The 20,428-nt window shown below is 40.4% G+C and overlaps 1 protein-coding gene across 3 annotated transcripts in view; it reads left to right on the top strand.

Annotated features, from left to right (window-relative positions):
* Nucleotides 1-20,428, top strand: part of VWA3B (von Willebrand factor A domain containing 3B) — a 199,950-nt gene that overhangs the window by 85,910 nt on the left and 93,612 nt on the right. For all 3 annotated transcript variants that reach the window (XM_036030068.1, XM_036030069.1, XM_036030070.1), the window contains 3 exons: nucleotides 11,844-12,037; nucleotides 17,355-17,509; nucleotides 19,917-20,055. In XM_036030068.1, the coding sequence (XP_035885961.1) occupies nucleotides 11,844-12,037; nucleotides 17,355-17,509; nucleotides 19,917-20,055 (488 nt within the window). The remainder of the gene's footprint in view (nucleotides 1-11,843; nucleotides 12,038-17,354; nucleotides 17,510-19,916; nucleotides 20,056-20,428) is intronic.

Here is a 20,428-nt window from a genome sequence, read left to right as displayed (position 1 = left end):
TGCTCTGGTGGAGGGAGGGCATAACAGACTATAGCTGTATGAGGAGAGTGTGGGGTTGGTGGTTTTGGGGAGAGAGCTGGAAGGCCAGCTGCCAGGATCCTTGTGCTGTGTCATTCCACATACTACAGAAGCCATCTTTCTCAGCAGAATATTCCCATTCATGTGATATTACCACTAGTGAAGCAATAGTTCCACCCACAAGAATTCCTTTTGCCTCACCTTGTGTTGCTTAAAACCTGCTAAGGAGTACAATGAGAGGCTCATTCATTGACTAAACCTAAAAGACAGCCTGCAGGGGAAGACAGGTTTCTGGTGCTTGAAACTTTAGCTAACCCAAAGTCACAAAGCAAGGATTTTCCTGCCATCAAATGCACAACAACATACAAGACATGACAGGTGGAATGACCCTCAGTCAACCAGCTGGAGGGAAGGACCCACCAAAGAACAACCCAACAATAATCAAAACCCAGTTATATCCAGAGAGCCACCATAAATGGCATAAAGGACATCCCAAGACCACCAAGTTCAGGAGATCAAGGAGAGTGCACAACTGAATCTCACAGACCTCCTAACATAGAAGTTCACACCATAAATTTAGGGAGTCAAATACATCAATGTAAGAAGCAGAGGCAAAGAAGAGTCTCAAAAATAATGAGGACAAAGAAACAACCCCCAGATAAAAGGAAAGGAAGAATCATCAGAAAGAATGCTAAGTGAAATAGAGGCAAGTCAACTATCAGATATTGAGTTCAAAACAATGGTTATAAGGAAGCTCAATGAGTTCACTGAGAATTACCAAAAACTACAGGGAAACTATGAGGAACTTACTGCAAACAATATCAACATGAAAAAGGACACAGGACACAGAGACTATCAACAAGAGTCAAGAGGAAATGAAGAACAAAATTTTTGGATTGAAGAACACAGTAGAAGGAATCAAAAGCAGGCTAGATGAAGCAGAGGATTGAATCAGCAAGCTGGAGGACAAGGGATAGAAAAAAATTCCCACAAAGAGCAGGAAAAGCAAAAAGACTCAAAAAGAACAAAGACAGGTTAAGGGGACTGCAGGACAACATAATAGGTAATAATATCTGTATAATAGGGATACAAGAAAGAGAAGAAGAGCAGCAAGGGATAGAAAACCTGTTTGAAAAAGTATTGATGGAAAACTTCCCTAATTTGATGAGAAAAGAAGTCACAGAAACCCAGGAAGCACAGAGGGTCCCAATCAAGAGGAACCCAAAGAGGACCACTCCAAGACACATTATAATTAAAATGGCAAAATTCTAAGACAAAGAGAGATTCTTAAGCTAGTAAAGGAGAAACAGAAAGTGACATACAAGGGTTCCCCGATAAGAGTAGCACCTGATTTCTGAACAGAAACACTATAAGCTAGAAAGGAACGGCAAGAAATATTCCAAGTAATGAAAAGCAAAGGCCTGCAACCAAGACTACTCTATCCAGCAAGGTTTTCAATTAAAATGGAAGGTGAAGTAAGGAGTTTCTCAGAAAAAAGAAGGTTGAAAGAATACACCTCCACCATACTAGCTCTGCAAGAAATGCTAATGGTCTGCCTTAAGAAAAGGAAGAAAACAGTGAGAGAGAGGAACACAGGTACAAAGAGAGTAAAATGGCAATGAATAAGTACCTATCAATAATAGTCTTAAATGTTAGTGAATTAAATGCTCCAATCAAAGATGTAAGGCAGCTGAATGGGTAAGAAAACATGACCCACCTCAGACCAAAAGACCTACACAGACTGAAAGTGAAGGGTTGGAAAAAAATATCACAAACAAATGGACAGGAAGAAAAAGCTGGGGTAGCAATATTTGTATGAGACAAAATAGACTTCAAAACAAAGGCCAGAAAAAGAGACACAGGACACTTCATAATACTCAAGGGAAGAATCCATCAAGAAGGCATAACATTATAAACATATATGCACCCAGCATAGGAGCACCCAAATACATAAGATAAATCTCAGAGGGCTTCGAGAAAGATATCAACAGCAACACACTTATACCAGGGGATTTTAACACACCACTGTCAAAAATGGATAGATCTTCCAAACAAAATATCAACAAGAGTATTGTGGCATTGCACTATGCTCTAGATCAAATGGACTTAACTGATATATAGAGAGAGCCGTTCATCCCAAAGGAGCGAAATACACACTCTTTTCAAATGCACATGGAACATTTTCAAAGATAGACCACATGATAGGACACAAAACAAGCCTCAACAAATTCAAGAAAATTGAAATCATATCAAGCATTTCCTCCGACCACAAGGAACTGAAACTAGAAACCAACCTCAAGGAAAAAACTAAAAAACACTCAAATTTGTGAAGATTGAATAGTATGCTATCAAACAATGAATGGGTTATGAATGAGATCAAAAAAGAAATCAGAAAGTTTCTCAAAACAAATAAAAATGAACTCACAACAGTCTAAAACTTATGGGCACAGCGAAAACAGGGAAGTTCATAGTGATACAGGCCTACTTAAAAAAGACAGAAATATTTCAAATAAACAACCTAACCCTACATCTACAAGAACTGGAGGAACAGCAACAAAGACAGCTCAGAGCAAGTAGAAGGAAGGAAATAACCAAGATCAGAGCAGAATTCAATGACATAGAAACTAAAAGTACAAGTCTAAGACTCAATAAATTCAGGAGCTGGTTCTTTGAAAATATAAACAACATTGACAGGCCTTTAAGTGGACTCATCAAGAAAAAAAGAAAGGATCCAAACAAACAAAATCAGAAATGAAAGAGATTACAACTGATTCCACAGAAATACAAAGGACTGTAAGAAATTACTACAAAGAACTATATGCCAAGAAATTTGAAAACCTGGGTGAAATGGACAAATTTCTAGAAAAATATAATCTTCCAAAACTTAATCAAGCAGAAGCAGAAAACCTGAACAGACCAAAAACAGCTGACAAAATTGAAGCAGTCATCAAAAAAACTCCCAGCTCACAAAAGCCATGGACAGGATGGTTTGACAAGGGAATCTTACAAAACATTTAAGGAAGAGCTAATCCCTATCCTTCACAGACTATTCCAAAAAACTCCAATAAGAGGGAAGACTCCCAAACTCTTTTCATGAAGCCAGCATCATCCTAGTCCCAAAACCAGAAAAAGACACAACAAAGAAAGAAAACTACAGGCCAATGTTGCTGATGAACATAGATGCTAAACTCCTCAACAAAATATTGGCAAACCGCATCCAGCAATACATTAAAAAGATCACACACCATGATCAAGTGGGATTCATCCCAGGGATGCAAGGATGGTACAATATTCACAAATGAATACACAAACACATCACATAAACAAAAGAAAGACAAAATTCACATGATCATATCAATAGATGTGGAAAAAGCATCTGATATGGTACAGCACCCATTTATGATAAAACACTCAGTAAAGTGGGAGTAGAGGGAGCATACCTCAACATAACAAAGGACCATATACGAGAGACTTACAGCCAACATCATACTCAATAGGCAAAAACTAAAAGCTTTCCCACTAACATCAGGAATGAAACAAGGATATCTGCTTTCACCAATTCTATTCAACGTAGTGTTGGAAGTCCTAGCCACTGCTATAACACAAGAAAAAGAAATAAAGGGCATCTAAATTGGAAAGAAGGAAGCAAAACTGTCACTGTTTGCAGATGACATGATAGTGTACATAGAAAATCCTATAGACTCCACCAAAAAAACCACTCAACCTAATGAGTGAATTTGGCAAAACAGTGGGAAACAAAGTCAGTATTCAGAAATTGAAGGCATTTTTGTACACCAAAAATGAAATATCAGAAACAGAAATCAGGAAGACAATCCCATTTGATATAGTAACAAGAAAAATGTCCTAAGACTAAACCTAACCAAGGAGGTAAAAGACCTATACTCAGAAAACTACACAACACTGAAGAAAGAAATTAAGGAAGACACAAACAAATGGAAGCATATATTATATTTACAGACTGGAAGAATTAATATCATCAAAATGTCCATACTACACAAAGTAATTTGTAGATTCAATGCAACCCCTATTAAAATACCAATGACATATTTCACAGATATAGAACAAATATTTCAAAAATTTATATGGAACCATGAATGACACTGAATAGCTGCAGCAATTGTGAGAAAGAAGCACAAAGTAGGAGGGATCACAATACCTGAGAGCAAACTATATTACAAAACCACAGTAATCAAAACAGTCTGGTATTGGCATAAGAACAGACACAGATCACTGGATCAGAATAGAGAGCCTAGAAATAAACCTAAGTCTCTATAGTCAATTAATATTTGACAAAGGGAGAAGAAGCATAAAATGGAGTAAAAATAGCCTCTTCAACAAATGGTATTGGGAGATCTAGACAGCTACATGCATAAAAATGAAACTTGGCCACCAGTTTACACCATACACAAAAATAAACTCAATGGATAAAAGACTTAAATATAAGTCACAACACCATAAAAGTGCCAGAGGAAAACATAGGCAGGAAAATCTCAGATATTATATGTAGCAATATTTTCACTGATATGTCCCCTAGAGCAAGGGACATAAAGGAAAGAATAATCAAATGGGACCTCATCAAACTAAAAATCTTCTGCATGGCTAAAGAAAACATCAGGAAAGTGAAAAGGGAACAAACTATGTGGGGAAATATATTTGCAAATGATACCTCAGACAAGGTTTGAGCTCCAAAATATATAAAGAACTCATACAACTCCACTCTAGGAGACAAACAACCCAATTAAAAAATAGGCAAAGGACCTGAACAGACACTTGTCTAAAGATGACATACAGAAGGTCCAGAGACATATGAAAGGATGCTCAGCATCACTAGCCATCAGAAAGATGCAAATTAAAGCTACAATGAGGTACCACTTCACATTGGTCACAATGGCCATTATAACCACATCAACAGACAAGTGTTGGCAAGGTTGTAGAATGCTAGTACACTGTTGGTGGGAATGCAGACTGATGCACTCACTGTGAAAAGCATTATGGAGTTTCCTCAAAAAATTAAAAATGGAATTGCCTTATGACTCAGTGATTCTACTTCTGGGAATTTACCCAAAGAAACCCAAAACACTAATTCAAAAGAATATAAACACCCCTATGTTCATTGCAGCATTATTTACAATAGCCAAGATTTGGAAGCAGCCCAAGTGTCCATCAGGAAATGAGTGGATCTGAAATCTATGGTACATATATACAATGGAATACTACTCAGCTGTAAAAAAGAAGGAAATTTTACCCTTTGCAACAGCATGGATGGACCTGGAGAGTGTTATGCTAAGTGAAATAAGCCAGTCAGAGACAGATAAGAACCACATGATTTCACCCATATGTGGAATCTAATGAATGAAGTGAACCAACAAGCAAAATAGAAACATTCATAGAGAGCAGGCTGACAGTTGTTGGGGGTGTGGGTGGGTGGTGGTGGTGGTGGAGGGATTAAAAAAAAGAGAAAAAACTCATAGGGAGAGGTGTACTAGGGGAGGTAGAGGAGGGTATGGGGGAATAAATGGTGTTGGATGGAGACTTGACTTGCAGTGCTGAATGCAATACAGTGTACAGCTGATTTGTTGTAGAATTGTGCATCTGAAACCTGTATAATTTTGTTAACCAGCATCACCCCAATAAAGTCAATTAAAAGGGAAAAAAAGCCCTGGCTGGATGGGTCAGTTAGTTGGAGTGTGGTACTGTATACCAAAATGTTGTGGATTTGATTCCTAGTCAGGCACATACCTAGGTTGCAGGTTTGATCTCTGGTTGGAGTGCATATTGGAGGGAACCAATTGACGTTCCTCTCTCACATTGATGTGTCTCTTTCTCTCCCTTCACCACTGTCTCCCTTCCTCTCTCTAAAGTTAATCAACATATCCTTGGATGAGGATAAATAAATAAATAAATAAATAAATAGAAAAACCCATAGACCGATATCTCATATAAGTGCCAAATCCTCAACAAGATACTAACAAATTGAATCCAGCAACATATAAAAGGAACTTGACCAAGTGGAATTTACCTCAGAATGTAATATTGGTTCAACATACAAAAATCAATATAATATAGCATATTAATAGACTAAAGGACAAAAACCACATGATTATCTGAATAGATATGGAAGAAGCATTTGACAAAATCCCTTACCCTGTATGATGAAAACACTCAACAAACTAGGAATAGAAGGAAATTTCCCTAACCTGATAAAGAAAATCTATTAAAAAGTCGTGGCTAATTTATGCTTATGGGGAAAGACTGAAAACTTTTCTTGGAAATCAGGAACAAGACAAGGATATCTGTTTTTACCACTGCTATTCAGAGTTGTACTGAAGGTTTAGCCAACATAATTAGTCAAGAAAATGAAATAAAGGTACCAGATTGGAAAGGAAGAAGTAAAATGATCTCTAATAATAAATATTTAACTTGGTACTGACACATTCTACAATGTGAATTAACTTGAAAAGCATTATGCTAAATGAAAGAAGCCAAACACAGAAGACCACAATTTGTGTGATTCCATTTATGTGGTGAAATAGGCAAATCCATTGAGTGAATTAGTGGGATAAAGAAGAGAAGGAAAATAAGGGTTTCTTTTTGCACTGATGAAAATGTTCTGGAATTAAATAGTGGTGATGGTTGCACAACCATGTACATAAATTAAAAATCACTGAATTGTATACGTGAAAATGGTGAATTTTATGGTATGCAAATTGTATCTCAACAAACTTTTTTTTGAAATCATGCTCTTTTTAAAAGATTTCATTTATTTCTTTTTAGAGAGAGAGGAAGGGAGGGAAAAAAAGAGAGAGAGAAATATCAATGTGTGATTGTCTCTCTAGTCCTCCCTACTGGGGACCTGGCCCACAACCCAAGTATGTGCCCTGACTGGAAATCAAACCAGCAACCCTTTAGTTCGCAGCCCAAGACTCAATCCACTCAGCAACACCAGCCAGGGCTCAACAGACTTTTTAAAAGAGTACATTAAATAAATATGCTGACTAAAATATTTAAAAAATACCTTGGCAATAGTGATGCAAGATCAAAAAATTTTAATTTCCTAAGGGAAGCAAATTTAGATTTTCTGCCTTGGTTTATCCAGTATTTCCACTCTGTTTCAGAGTTCAATTCTCACTAATACATGAATTCTGGGTTCTTCATCTAAAGTTTCCAAACTCCATTAATCCTTTTCTCAATTCTAAATCTTGATTTTTCCACTTTATATTGCACCAAACACCTTGAATTGGCTCGTGTTTAGTTGCCAGATCATGCTGTTTTTTAAAGGTATAATTTATTGCCCATATCACTGATCCTTGACTCGTTTCAATTTATTTTAAATATCATTTTAGATATACACACATTAAAATGTGGCTTTCAAAATTCTTCCCTTGGAGTCTGTGCTCCACTAGCTTCTCTAGCTTGACTATTGCTCTTATATCTCAGAAGCCAGTTGCACATGTTGCAGTTTAAACATTCTTCCTGCCTACTTGTAATGTTTTTCTGTCTTTATTTCTGTTGGACACCACTTCCAAGTTCTTCTCAAACTTTCCTTTACAAATTAATTCACAGGATCCTTTTCCTATGCCTTCCACATGGCATCCAAGAGTTGTTCAGGGTCTCATGGCACCCATGACAACAGAGAAGTTGGGCAGTGTGTGCCAAACAAACTGTGGTCTACCAAATATAAACCCTCCAAAGTTTTCTATGCAGAAAGAGTCTGGGACCAAATAACTTTAAGAAATACTATTTATGCTTCTGTTTATGGTGAGCCCACTGCTTAGTCCTATAAAAAAGGCGTAGACAAGTCCTGTGATAAAGAACCTGTTGAAAACTCTTAAGTTTCAAGATCCCCAAACTTTTTGCTAAGGTACACTGTTTCTGAGTAACAGCCACAGGATGCAGTAGGAGCAGTAGTTGTAGGACACAGTCTGGGAAACCCTGACCTTGATGATCTTTGAGGTTGGTTCCAGATCTAGAGCTCTGGTTTACACATTGATGATAGTTCACATGGACCTAACATGGCAGGAATGAGGTGCTAGACAGGTAACTTTCAGTGGAAGAGGATGGGTATATTAGGGTTCTGCAGAGAAACAGAACCAATAGGATGTGCAAATGTGTGTGTGTGTGGAGGGAGGCAGAGATTGATTTAGGGAATTGCTTTACGTGATTGTGGGGGCTGGCAAATCCAATATCTGCAGGGCAGGCAGGCCATAAGCTGGAGATGTATTGAAGAGCTGGTGATGCTGTTCAGGTCCAAGGGCCATCTGCTATCAAATTCTCTTTTCCTCAAGGGAGGCCAGTCTTTTTTCTCTTAATGTCTTCAACTCAATGAATGAGGCCCATCTGCTTTATTTAAAATATATGGATTTAAATGTTGATCTTACCTAAAAAATACCTTCACAGAAACATCTAGAATAATGTTTGACTCAATATCTGGGTGCTCTGGTCCAGTCAAGTTGACATATAAGATTAATCATTGCTACCCTGCCTGATGTGGCTCAGTTGGTTGGAGCTTCATCCTCTAAACTGAAAGGTTGCAGGTTCAGTATCCTGTCAGGGCACATACCTGGGTTATGGGTTTGATCCCCCTGGTCAGATGTTAATGGGAGGCTGATTGATGTTTCTCTGTCTCTCCCTCTACCCCTCGCTGACATTCCCTTCCTCTTTCTCTAAAGGCAATGAAAAAATGTCCTCAGGTGAGGATTAAAAATAAAAAGATTAACCATCATTGTGGGGCCAGCAATTATGGTGGTGGTGAACTTTTGATGGCTGGGAGCCACTCAGGAACCGCACCTTGAGGGGAGGTGTGGGCACTGATACACTGTGCCCACTTTGTCATTATGCCATAGTCTGGCTATCACAGTGATGTTTCAAAAGCATTGGCCAGTAGGTTCTGAAATTGATAAGTAGGACACAGAAGAACAGGCCAGTTAATTCTGTGAGATAGATATGATCTGCCATGTGCTTCTCCTGCCATAACTGAGAGATAATCTTTAGTGATCTGTCACATAGAAAAGGAAAGCAATGTAATCAGGATGACCTGTGAGCTCATATGTTTATAATAAATAAAGGTGTTCCTAAGCTCTGTAAGTGAAAAGTTATCTAAATTTTTAATTCAGATAACTGCAGGGGAATGGAAAGAACCCCTTAGCAGGTGACTCTAATAAAGAGATGAGGTCCTTCCATTCCCTGTTGGGCAAAATGAGGCTCAGCTACTAATTGGTATAATTTGCAATGAAAGTAAAAAGATTTTCCCCTTTTGCTCCTTTCTTCAGCATTGGAGAACCTAGGCTGTCTTTTGGCTGCCCTTTCTTTCCTTTATGAAGTTCAAGTTACTTTGGGGTCTTCTTCCGAACCCCCTTCCTGGAGGATAACTGGTAGCCTGAGTAATGCCGTCAAGGTGACTGTGCTGAGTGGTCCTGGGTGACACTAGAAAGAGTCAGAAGTTAGTCTCTGGATCTTCAAAAACCTGTGTTAAAATTGATGTGGTATGTTTTTAGGGAATTCTTTTATGGTAAGCTGGAATTGATCATTATCATTTATAAAGGATTCTTGTTGATTTAAAAGAAGTCACGCCAAAACAGAGCAGAAGGTTGTGATAGTGTGTGTGTGTTGCTATGGAAATAATTGAATAAAAATTGTATTTCCCATTACACCTATTGATTAGAAAGAAGAGAGGTGAATAATAAAGTATGAATAAAGAGGAGACAAAGGCTTAAATTAACAATAGTGAGGAAAGATAACCACCCAAGGGGTTTCTCCAAGGAAGCGGATCCCACTGAGTAAATAGGTCTGTTCCCTTCATGCTGCTTCCTTGTGGTGCAGGTGAACCTGCAGAGGAACCTCAGGGATCAGAAGCTTCAGGAAGCCCGTGGTTGGAGCTCCTGGGGTGAGAGGACACTTTGTGAGTCACATAGAAACAAACTGCTGGCACTGGGAGCTGTACCATAGCAGCTTTTGATGCCAGATTTGTTTAAAGTTCAAAAGCCAAAAACAGGGTTCTTTGAGACGGTCCAGTTCCAATAGATTTCAGAGTGTATTGTTTAAAAAGTATTTTATTAATATGTGAGGACTTGGCTCACATGTAGGACTAATGGACAGATCCTTTACACATTACTGAGAAATAATTGACTTGAAAGTGTTTTGTCTTCAAATCTTATTTTAATTATATATCCCCTTAAATATGGTAATGGGTAAGAATGGATAATATTTTTTTTCCTAATAGTACGTGCTACTATTTAATTAAAAGTGTAATTTGACTTGAATCTATGTCTGGTGGAAGCCTAAATGATGGGATCACCATCTCATATTTTAGGAAGCTCTTTCCATCTTAACCCAGGTGCAAGGCTTGGCTGCACAGTGCAATCATCTGGGAGTTTGAAAAATCCCAGTGTTCAGACCAATTAGAGCAGAATCTAATGGTTGGGGCCCAGGAAGCAGTATTTTTAAAACTTCTCAGAGAATTCCAGTATTCAGGGTTAGAACCACCAATCTACGTGGAAATAAATTCTATAGGGCTGGTGGACACTTGGTAATACACGTTATGAAAACCCACCTCCCCAACATTCCTCCTGGTCTTCCTAGAGCTCTGCTGTCCCAATGGGGCTAAAATCTCAGGGTCCATTCTGTCTTCCTTCCAGTGGCATGCAGATAAGTGTTTACCAATCCACACTTTGGAATAAAAAAACCCCTGACTTGTAGCATATGCTGATCTCCAGATTTTGTAAACACTACCAGCATGGTCCATTTTACCTGGCAGTGTGCTCCCACTGAGCAAGGGGCTGGAAAGAGAGGTGTACTGTCCTCTCCCAGGCCAATGCAAGCCTGCTCCAGACACCAGTGCCTCCTTCTCAGCTTCACATTTGTTCCCTCTCTCCTCTGTGCCACCCCAAGATACTCCAGTCTCCCTAAGGTAGCACTAGGGGGTTGTGCCACCTAGGTAGCACTATGGGGTTTGTGCCAGCTTGTGTGAGAGCTGGCTTACATGGTTTTTCTGCTCAGGGAGCATAAAACCTCCTCCCGCTTAAAGAGTATAGGAAACCTTTGGAAAACACCAAGGGAATGTGTCAAAGGCTGGGAATATTTGGGCAATTGGCCTTCTGGATTATACTTGATCCTGTGAATCTGACTAAGGTGTGTTGTCATAGATCAGCTTGAGGTGTCTGAGCTGTCATATGAAGTTTCTGAGCCTGCAGAATTGAGGGCCAAGCTCTGCATCAGAATAAATCCACCAAGGGAACTCCTGGCAGGCAGCGGACCAGTCTGCTGGGGTTGACTGACTTCAACTTCAATGTGGGTTACATGCCTCTACTTCTCCTCCCTCATTACAAAGCACTTCCAATGGCTTTTCTTCTTGAATGGCTTCCACACAGCAGGGAAAGCTCAGGAGATGCTATCTTCCTTCAGCAGGTGAAGAATTCGCTGAAACTCAAAAGAGGTTAAGTGGGATGACTTGACCAAGTTTGAGAACTTGCCCAAGTTCATAAGTGATGGAGACAGGATTTGAACCCAGAGTTTCTGACCCCAAGTTTAATACTCTCCCAACACACAGCCTTGGTTTGTTGGCCATCTCCACCTCTGCATGGGGCCAGTCAAATTGGGTAGAGGAGAAAAGAAGATGAAGTAGCAGATTCCTGCCTTCCAGTCTTGTGAATGAATTCTTTGCCATTCCTGCTTTCAAAAGCATTCTTCCTGAAACGAGTGGGCCCTAACAAAGAATATGTTCCCCAGCTTGGTAAATATTAGGGTGGGATGAAATATGAATGGCTTATGTAATATGAATGGCTAATAAATTGTGATTCCAAACATAGAATCAGGAACTTCCATTGGAAATGAATCAAATCCAGAAGACATCTGGGACTCTAAGAAGTGGCTGCAGAAATATGGCTTAAAGGCCCAAAATCTGTCATTTTATGATGTCCTTGCTGACTGCTCCTTCCGCCATGCTGATGGAGTTGTTGATATAAAAGCCAAGCCTGAGAACGAGTACATACAGACCAGTGCGGTGAGTGCACTCCCAGTGGAGCTGTGGCCTTCTCTTGATACCCTAAGCAGGTAGGTAAGGCCTCCCTTAGACCAGAACTCATGGCAGGACCAAGGTTAAAGGCCACATGGAGGGAAACTGGCTGTGGTTTCCATGCAGAAGAATGTTCCTTCTTCTTCTCATCATATACTCTTCTGAGTGGAGATCAACTCTGGGAATGGTTCCTTGAAATAAGTGAATTATACAATAATTATACATAAGCCAAGAGCTGGGCTTGTAGAAATTCAGGAATTTTGAGTCTCAAAATTATTCAGCAGTATTTCTAAAGAGAAGCCCTTGCTCCTCCATATTGAATAGAAGAAAGAAACTACTGGTGAATATGCCCAGAGCAGGCATTCCTAATATGGCCCTCTTGTATTGCCACTATCCCCAAGATACACTAGTCTTGGACTACCAGCCCGTATTTAGAAGATTCCCAATAAACACAAAATCAGATTCTTTAAGGAGTTATAGCACTGGGAGGGTGAATATTGAGAACTTTTGAAAGCTGTAATTCTGTTATGTCAATGAGTCAGAAAAGGGTATAGCTTCTCTAAATGCCTGACTCGGGCTTACAATGGAAGGATGATGATCTCTAGTAATGGCTCCTAAATATCAACATGCATGAGTCAGTAGGCACAGGGTTGGAATGCCAAGAATTTGCACTTATAACAATCTTCAGATGATGCTTTAGTCCAGGGGCCACACTTTGAGAAATACTGATATATAAATAAAAACCAGAACTGTCAAAAGTTAGAATTACAGAAAGACTAACAAGGTGTCACAATATGAAACAGAAAATTGGGGTAAAAAGAATGTTCTAAATTTATTAAAACTGAAGGAGATCCCTTTGAGAAGGTGGTAAAGGCCCAGGTACCCACTGTGTAGTATGCTAAAATGCCAACAACACAGCAGACCTGCCGGTAATGTCGACTTCACAGACACGACTGGGAGAGGAACTCATCCTTCTCCAATGCAAGCCGCTTCATGTTATTCTCTGAGTCTCTGATGCAATGTCAAGATTGTCACTGAGATGTCTGTCCAGTCAGAGGTGAAACCCTAGTCTCTCTGACACTCACTGGGCTGCCTGCACAGGGCTCCTCAGGGAAGGCTTTCTTTCAGGGTTACAGTAGCCACATGATGTTGTCTGTTTGCCCTCTTACTGCTGTGTGTTGGCAATGAACTGCAAGGAGGAAAATAGAAAAATTCAATTAGAAGAAAAATGCAGAATTGACGCCAGACCTGTTTCCTGGCATATCTACTGGGATGCAGAGTAATTGCTACATGGCAAGAAAATCTCATTTGTTTCCTCCCCAGTACAGTTTTCTGATTTTGTAGACATTATTCAGTACTGTTATTAGTTCAGGAAATCAAACATAACTAAATTTTCATTGTTTAAAATACATTCAGACCTGGATATTTAAAAATATAAATCCCTGTCCATTTGAACACAGCTCACTGCAACCTCCCGGCAATGTGGTGGTGCGCTCAGGTTTCTCTCTAATATGATTTTTCTCCTGTTCTTCCTTGACAGTTTTATATAAAATTTTATAGGGAGAGTTTGAATAATTTGGCTTTTAAATGGGGAATTTCACCTCAAATTTCTTGTGCTATCAAATACTAATATAGTAAAGGTTGAGAAATATATAGTACAACTATCTTCTTTCACAAATATTGGTGAAAAGGTAACAATTTTATCTTTAGTATTTGGTGCTACATATCTGAAACTGAATTTATACTAAAAATTATGATAAGTTAGGAAGAAACTGAGGCTGTGAAATAAGCAGCTTATTTAGGGTCCTCACATACTCCCACTGGGCAGGCCCCTAAACTTTTAACTATAAAAACCAGTTTGTAGGTTTTTATACTGACCTAGGAAACTCATTTACACTGAGATAAATGACTAAAAAGGCCTTGCTGTGTAGCATTCTAAGAAAAATCAGCAGGTAGGAGGAGGGGACAAAAATTTATTTCTAATTAGGAAATTTCAGGCAAAGTCTAGTAACTTGGTATTTTGGGCCACCCCCGAAATCACATCACATTTGTGGTTGCTTATGCTGCTTATGTACCAAGCCAGCCCTGATGTTCAAAAGCCCACTCTAGTATTACCATTTGCTCCTCTAACAAATATTTATTGAGCCTTCACTCTATACCAGGCAGTGGGGTTTGGTAGACAGTGCACCAAATTTGGAGTAAGAAGACCTGGGTATGAGTGCTGTTTCTACCAGTTATTAATTATGAGATGTTGAGGAAAAATTTAACCTCTTTGAATCTCACCTTCCACATCTGTAATGTGTGTGGTTTAAAGTCCAAATTTTAAAAATGAATGTCATTCCCTGGTTGGGTGGCCCAGTTGATTGGAGCATCATCCCATACAACAGAAGTTTGCAGGTTTGATTCACAGTGAGGGCATATATACTTAGGTTGTGGGTTTCAATCCTAGTCAGGGTGCATACAGAAGGCAACTGATATCTCTCTCTCACTCTCTCTTTCCCCTACCCCATCTCTCTGCCCTTTCCTCACTAAAACAATAAACATAACTTCAGGTGAGTATAAAATGCATGTCTGAGCACAGTGCCTGGCACTTAGGAGATGTCCTGTAGATGTTATCTGCCTTCTTTTCTTTATCAAAAACATGGTGAGTCAGAAATGAGCAGTTATGGAGTGCCCATGTGCTTTCTATATAAGGTGAATATTTGTGCTCTCATATCACACATGAGAAAACAAAGTCACAGTGACTCTAAAAGGCTAGGCAACTTACCTGCCATCTCATGGCAGGTGGAGGCATAGCTTGAACTCAGATCCAGTTGGCTCTCACACTGTGCTCTTCCCATTCCGAGACTGTGCTGCCTAACAACTGTATTCACGTAAACTTATGGTCTGGTGTGTTTCTATTTGCAAGTGCTTAAGGCACAGTTGGCAGATGCCATGTGAAGAGATTGAGTGTAGGGAAACCTCTCATGTGCCATCTGCAGGAATGTGTGAGAATGAGAACATCTTTCTCCTTCCTTCTTGCACCACTGAGGTGTGGTTCCCCTCTCTGCCTGCCTTGGCAGCATCAGGACTGATCTCATCATGCCCTTCGAACCCTGTTCACGTCAGTCACCACTGAACCCCTGAATCTCATTCATGTGTGTCTCTGACCTCCCTTCTCTGAGCCTCCTGCATTCCTCCCTGACTCCTAGAACTCTTTTACTGTGACCCTGGACCTAGAAGTCATCAGCAAACCACCCCCACCCAGAGCCTCAGGCATTCTGAAATGTTCCCTTCTTCTGCTTGTCTGGGTTCTCTCAAGGGCCCTGGTTTCTTTGCCCATCTCCTGTGGGCCTGGAGGTAGGCAGTTACCTCTTTGCTTCTTGATCATTCTCCTGCCCTCTTCCCATGTAATCAGAATGTGGCTGTCACCTACTGAGGCCCAGGTTATCTCTATCAATCCTTGAAGATTAAGCTTCTGGCTTGCTGTCTCTGGCTCTGTTTCAATTCTTAGTAAGGTCAATACCGTGTGAATTACCCTTCCAATAGCCTGATCTTTCATTTCTCTGACCTACTCTTCTCTAATGGCTTTCTCCTCCACTCCATGTCTACCATTCTTGTCATAGGCATACCCTTGACCTTGTTGTTTCAAATAGCTGTGTGATCATAACCCACATAATCAATTTCAAAGGTCCCACTATCTGATGATCACTTTTTTAGGTCATTTCCTCTGCTGCTCTAATTCCATCAATCTTTCAACCCCAATGGGATGTACAATCTGTTGTTTCTACCATCTTTTTTCTGTTCTCTCCATTCTTTAGTCCTGCCATATATTCTCAACTACTTTTCTCTCGTACATTATTATACTCCCTGGCAAAACCCCAGCCCTGGTGAAATCCACCTTCCTGTCTTTTCTGCCTTATACCTGTGCAGTTGACTACAGTAGATGAAATGGAGAAAAACACACAGCCATGGTGTCTGGTTTCACCTTAAATCCCTGACCTGTAACTTCAGGTAGATCTTTTGTGCTGCACCACAATCCCACTGTCCTCTCCCAGTCCACTCAGACTTGCATTCTGCAAGGTGTCTAGCTTCTTCCTCCTCAACTTCAACATCTCCTCCATGCTCATTCTCAGCAGATGACCTTGTTCCCATTTCACTGAACGTTGTAGTGAAAATCCATGAACACCTGCCTCAGAGCTACAAATCTCCCAGCATCTGAGTCTGTGTTCTCCTCTTGTTTCTTCTAGGATGGCTGAGCTGTCCTTGCTTCTGTCTAAGGCCAAGCCCTCCATGTGTTCACTGATCCCTGTTCCCTCATTCATTCATTCTCCCCTTTCTATTTTCTGTCATCAGTATTGCTCTGATTTCTCCCATATTAAATATACAGTGCTTTAATCCTCTGTTTGCCTCCAGCTCTGCCTCATTAGCCTCATTCCTCAGCTCCTCTTTAGAATTCAATTCCCTTAGAGTTTTATACATTCCCATTCTCCAATTCTGTGGTTCTTCCATGCTCTCTTAAATGTACTCCAGTCAGGTGAAAGCCCCCTCTCCACCAAAACCCACTCTTTTTAGGGATACCTGAGTTGCTAACTCCAGGGGTCAATTCTCAGCCTCTTCCTTGGCCTATTATCAACATTCAATATCATTTGATTACTTCCTTGACATTTTTTAAAAGATATTTATTTATTTATTTATTTATTTATTTAATTTATTTTTAGAGAGAGGGGAAGGGAGGGAGAAAAAGAGGGAGAGAGACATCAATGTGTGGTTGCCTCTCATGTGCCCCCTACTGGGGACCTGGCCTGCAACCCAGGCATGTGCCCTGACTGGAAATCAAACCGGTGACCCTTTGGTTGGCAGGCTGGCACTCAATCCACTGAGCCACACCAGCCAGGGCTGAAATTTTTTTTTACTTGCAGAAAATACACTGTCCTGTTTTGCCTTCTACCTCACAGCTATTCTTTCTCTGCCTTCTTTACTTCTTTCCCAAACTCTAAATGCCAAAGGGTCTCAAGACACAGTCCTCAGACCTCTTCTCTATCTGCACTCATTCTCTAGGTGTTCCGCTGCTGGAAATAGTAGCTTCTCTGGGGCACAGATGGGATTGCACATGTCTTTCTGACCCGCATTCATGACTTCCAGCACTCGTCTCCGTGTAGGGCAAGCCCCAGTGCAAGTTTGGTCAAACCAACAGCTGAATGATTTTACTGCAGGAGTGAGTGCTAAGAGCTGTATAAATAAGGCAGAGATAGAGGTGCCACCTGGAGACTTTTCTTCTGGGGAGTGACTTCTGAGTGGCTTCTGTTCTTTGTGCTTTCCTCAGGAGACCAACAAGAAGATAGTCCATGCGAAATATTGTAGCAGATTTGTCCATGTGCCCTGGAAGGACGGGAGCTTGGTCCACGTCTGCATTACCAAGGAGAAGTGCACATGGTACAGTGAGAGAATTCATGCAGTGCTGGCTCAGATCCAGCAGAGGTTGGTGTGTTTACAGGATGGTACAAGTGCTCTAGTCTCTCTTGAAATTCAAGTCTGCTTGATCTCTTTGTAAAGCTTAACCAACAGAAATGGCCAGTAAACATATTACTGATGGTTTGCTAGTAGCCTTGTTAATAATGAAGGGTGACGTTTGGATTCTGACTCTGGAAAACAGCAAACAAAAATGGAATTATCATGGTGGTTGCACATCACCATAGAAAGCTAAGGAATGCTTCTCCTCATGTCTTGAATTTGTTTTTCGCCACAGGTATTGAGACTGTATTACATCTGTCCTCTGTACTCTTGAATATATTTGATTTCAGGGTAACTGTCACAATGTGAAATATCTGAATATAGTGGAAATATATATACAGGGTCTGACACAAATAACACCCCTTTTTATTGCAAAACCTTTTATTACAAAATCACAAGGGTGTAATTCTATAACATAACAATATCACACTCAAGCACACCATGTGACATTTTAGGTGAAATGTTCAAATTCAAACTACAATTTATTACACCCATATTATCACCCTACCAACCACACTCAAGCAGGCCTTACTTCTGCCAGACCCTGTATGTATTACAAATCAGCTAAAAATAACTCTATGTGATCCTTCTCAACCCTGCTATTTCCTAAGATCTGGTAAGGCTAATGAATCTGGTGTACTAATACTGTAACCTCAACCTCAGACGCATGGGGATGATCTACCTACGTGCTTTCACCTGGCAATGCCAGGGGCCAGCTTCGGATCATGAAGACCAAGTCCATTTAGGTGCATGGGCTCTGAGGTCAGATAGAGCTGGAGTCTAATCCCAGCTCTGCTACCTGCTGCATGACTCTGGGCAAGTTAGTTATTGTTTTGGGGTATCAGTTTCCTCATTTATAAAGTGGGAATATTAATACCATTTAGAAATGTATTCTATGGATTAGATTAGATACTAAATGTGATAAGTGTAGGCCAGTACCCAGCCTGCAGTAGCCACTTGGAAATGAGAGTTTCCTCCTTTCTTCTGTGTCTTCTATTATAAAGCTTCAAGCTGCAGACATCTGTCTCCACATTAAGCCTTCAGAGCCCCAGCTTCTCAAATCCAGCTGGTGATGGGTTACTCAGAAAAAGTAATCCTCACGTGTGGAGTCTTTTCTGCTTATAGTTTTAGGGTTGATTTTGGGGGAGAGCAGTTGGGATTTCAGATCTGGGGAAAAGGATGCTGCTTAAAGACATTGCACTTGGCAGCTGCCAGGTCATTTTGTCCCTCTCATTGCACCAGGTGTCAAGGGTTGTTGGAAAGTTTTCTCTCCTCTATTGTCTGTAGAGAATTGGTATCATCTCTCCTCTAAATATATGTGGAATTCACCATTGAAGCCATCTGGGCCCGGAGTTTTTCTTTGTGGGAAGGTTTTTAACTATGTATTCAATTTCTTTAAATACTCATAGAGGTGATGTTGGTAATTTATATCATTTTTATTTTCTAATCAGTCTGGCTAGAGGTATTCCATTTAACTCATCTTTTCAAAAAACCAGCTTTCAGTTTCATTGTTTTTTTTCTCTATTGGGTTTTTTCCTTTCTGTGCCATTTTCTTTCTCCTCATTACTTTAAGTTTTTAAAGATACTTATATCACAGATTTGAGAACTTTCTTTATATATAAGCAAGCACTTGTGTAATCTTTCTTCTGAGTATCTCTTTAGCTGCCTGCCTCTCACAAATTTTGAAATGTTTTATTTCCTTTCATTCAGTACTCGCCAGCAGTTTGTTCTACAAATTCTTATTGCCTAGGCCTTGCTGAACTCTGAACTTGATTTCAAATATTTTTCCATTGGACTGTCCCTCCCCCTGGCTTTGCTGGCAGCTGTGAATTTAATTTTGCACCCTGTGATGACAGCCTAAGCCTGTGCCACGGAAGCTGTGCTGCTTAGACAGCTGCCTGGCACTTTGTTATTACAGGGACCTGGGGTGGCCTGATGTTGAACATATGTGGCACTGACGCGTTAGGAACATGCTGGCATTACTAGCGTGACTGTGGTCACCAGGGCTAGGAGACCAAAGGGTCTGAAGTCATAGCTGAGGGATGACTGGAAATAATTTACTCTGAGATGATGGGAAATAATTTACTTTGACTTTGGAACCCAGTGTTGGATTTATTTTTCTGCTCTGTTAATTTTCCTAGTTCTGTTTTACTTGGATTGATGATGGATAGAGGAAGGGGCTGATGAGGGAGTCAGCTCCAGTATAGGATTTTCCACAGAAACCTGTCAAAGTGAGTGATTAGTCCATTCACAGAAGATTGTATATGAACAATACAGCACAGCTCTGGCCTCCATAGGTGCATCACTCAGTTCTTAGGAAGATGCTTCCTTCCACAGGCTCCAACCATTCACTTTCAAACTATTTCCTGCCTAGGATTCAGTGGCTACAAGATAGAAGTCAAATCCTTTTTGGAAAAGTGTCTAATGATTGCATCTACATCCTCATTGATACATCTCACTCAATGAAGGGCAAACTGGACTTGGTGAAGGACAAGATCGTCCAGTTTATACAGGTTAGATGGAGCTATCAGTTCACCCATCTGGGGTCCTGTGTAACACGACAGTATCTCCACCGATCATCATCTGTTCTGGTTAGGGGAGGTGCACAGGCGAGGTTTGCAATCAAGTATCCACAGGAAAGCCAATGTAGGGAAAACTCCCTTTTGTCAGTTAGAGAATCATCAGTTCCCCTTTGCAAGCAGAACCCCCTTTGATTGGACCTTCCTGCAACACCCGGGTTACCGAGGGAGTGTCTGTGTCCACTGCTGCAGGCTTTCTCTATCCTGAAGTCTGTGGTGTGCACACACCTCCACGGTTTTGTCTTTAGGCTGGCATTTGAATTTTAATTTCTGATATTTATGAGGGGTGGTGTCTGCACACAGGTCC

The sequence above is a fragment of the Phyllostomus discolor genome, chromosome 6 (assembly GCF_004126475.2).
Source record: "Phyllostomus discolor isolate MPI-MPIP mPhyDis1 chromosome 6, mPhyDis1.pri.v3, whole genome shotgun sequence".
Lineage (NCBI taxonomy): Eukaryota > Metazoa > Chordata > Mammalia > Chiroptera > Phyllostomidae > Phyllostomus > Phyllostomus discolor.
The sequence above is the reverse complement of the archived record's forward strand: the minus strand, read 5'-3'. Positions and strand labels throughout refer to the sequence as shown.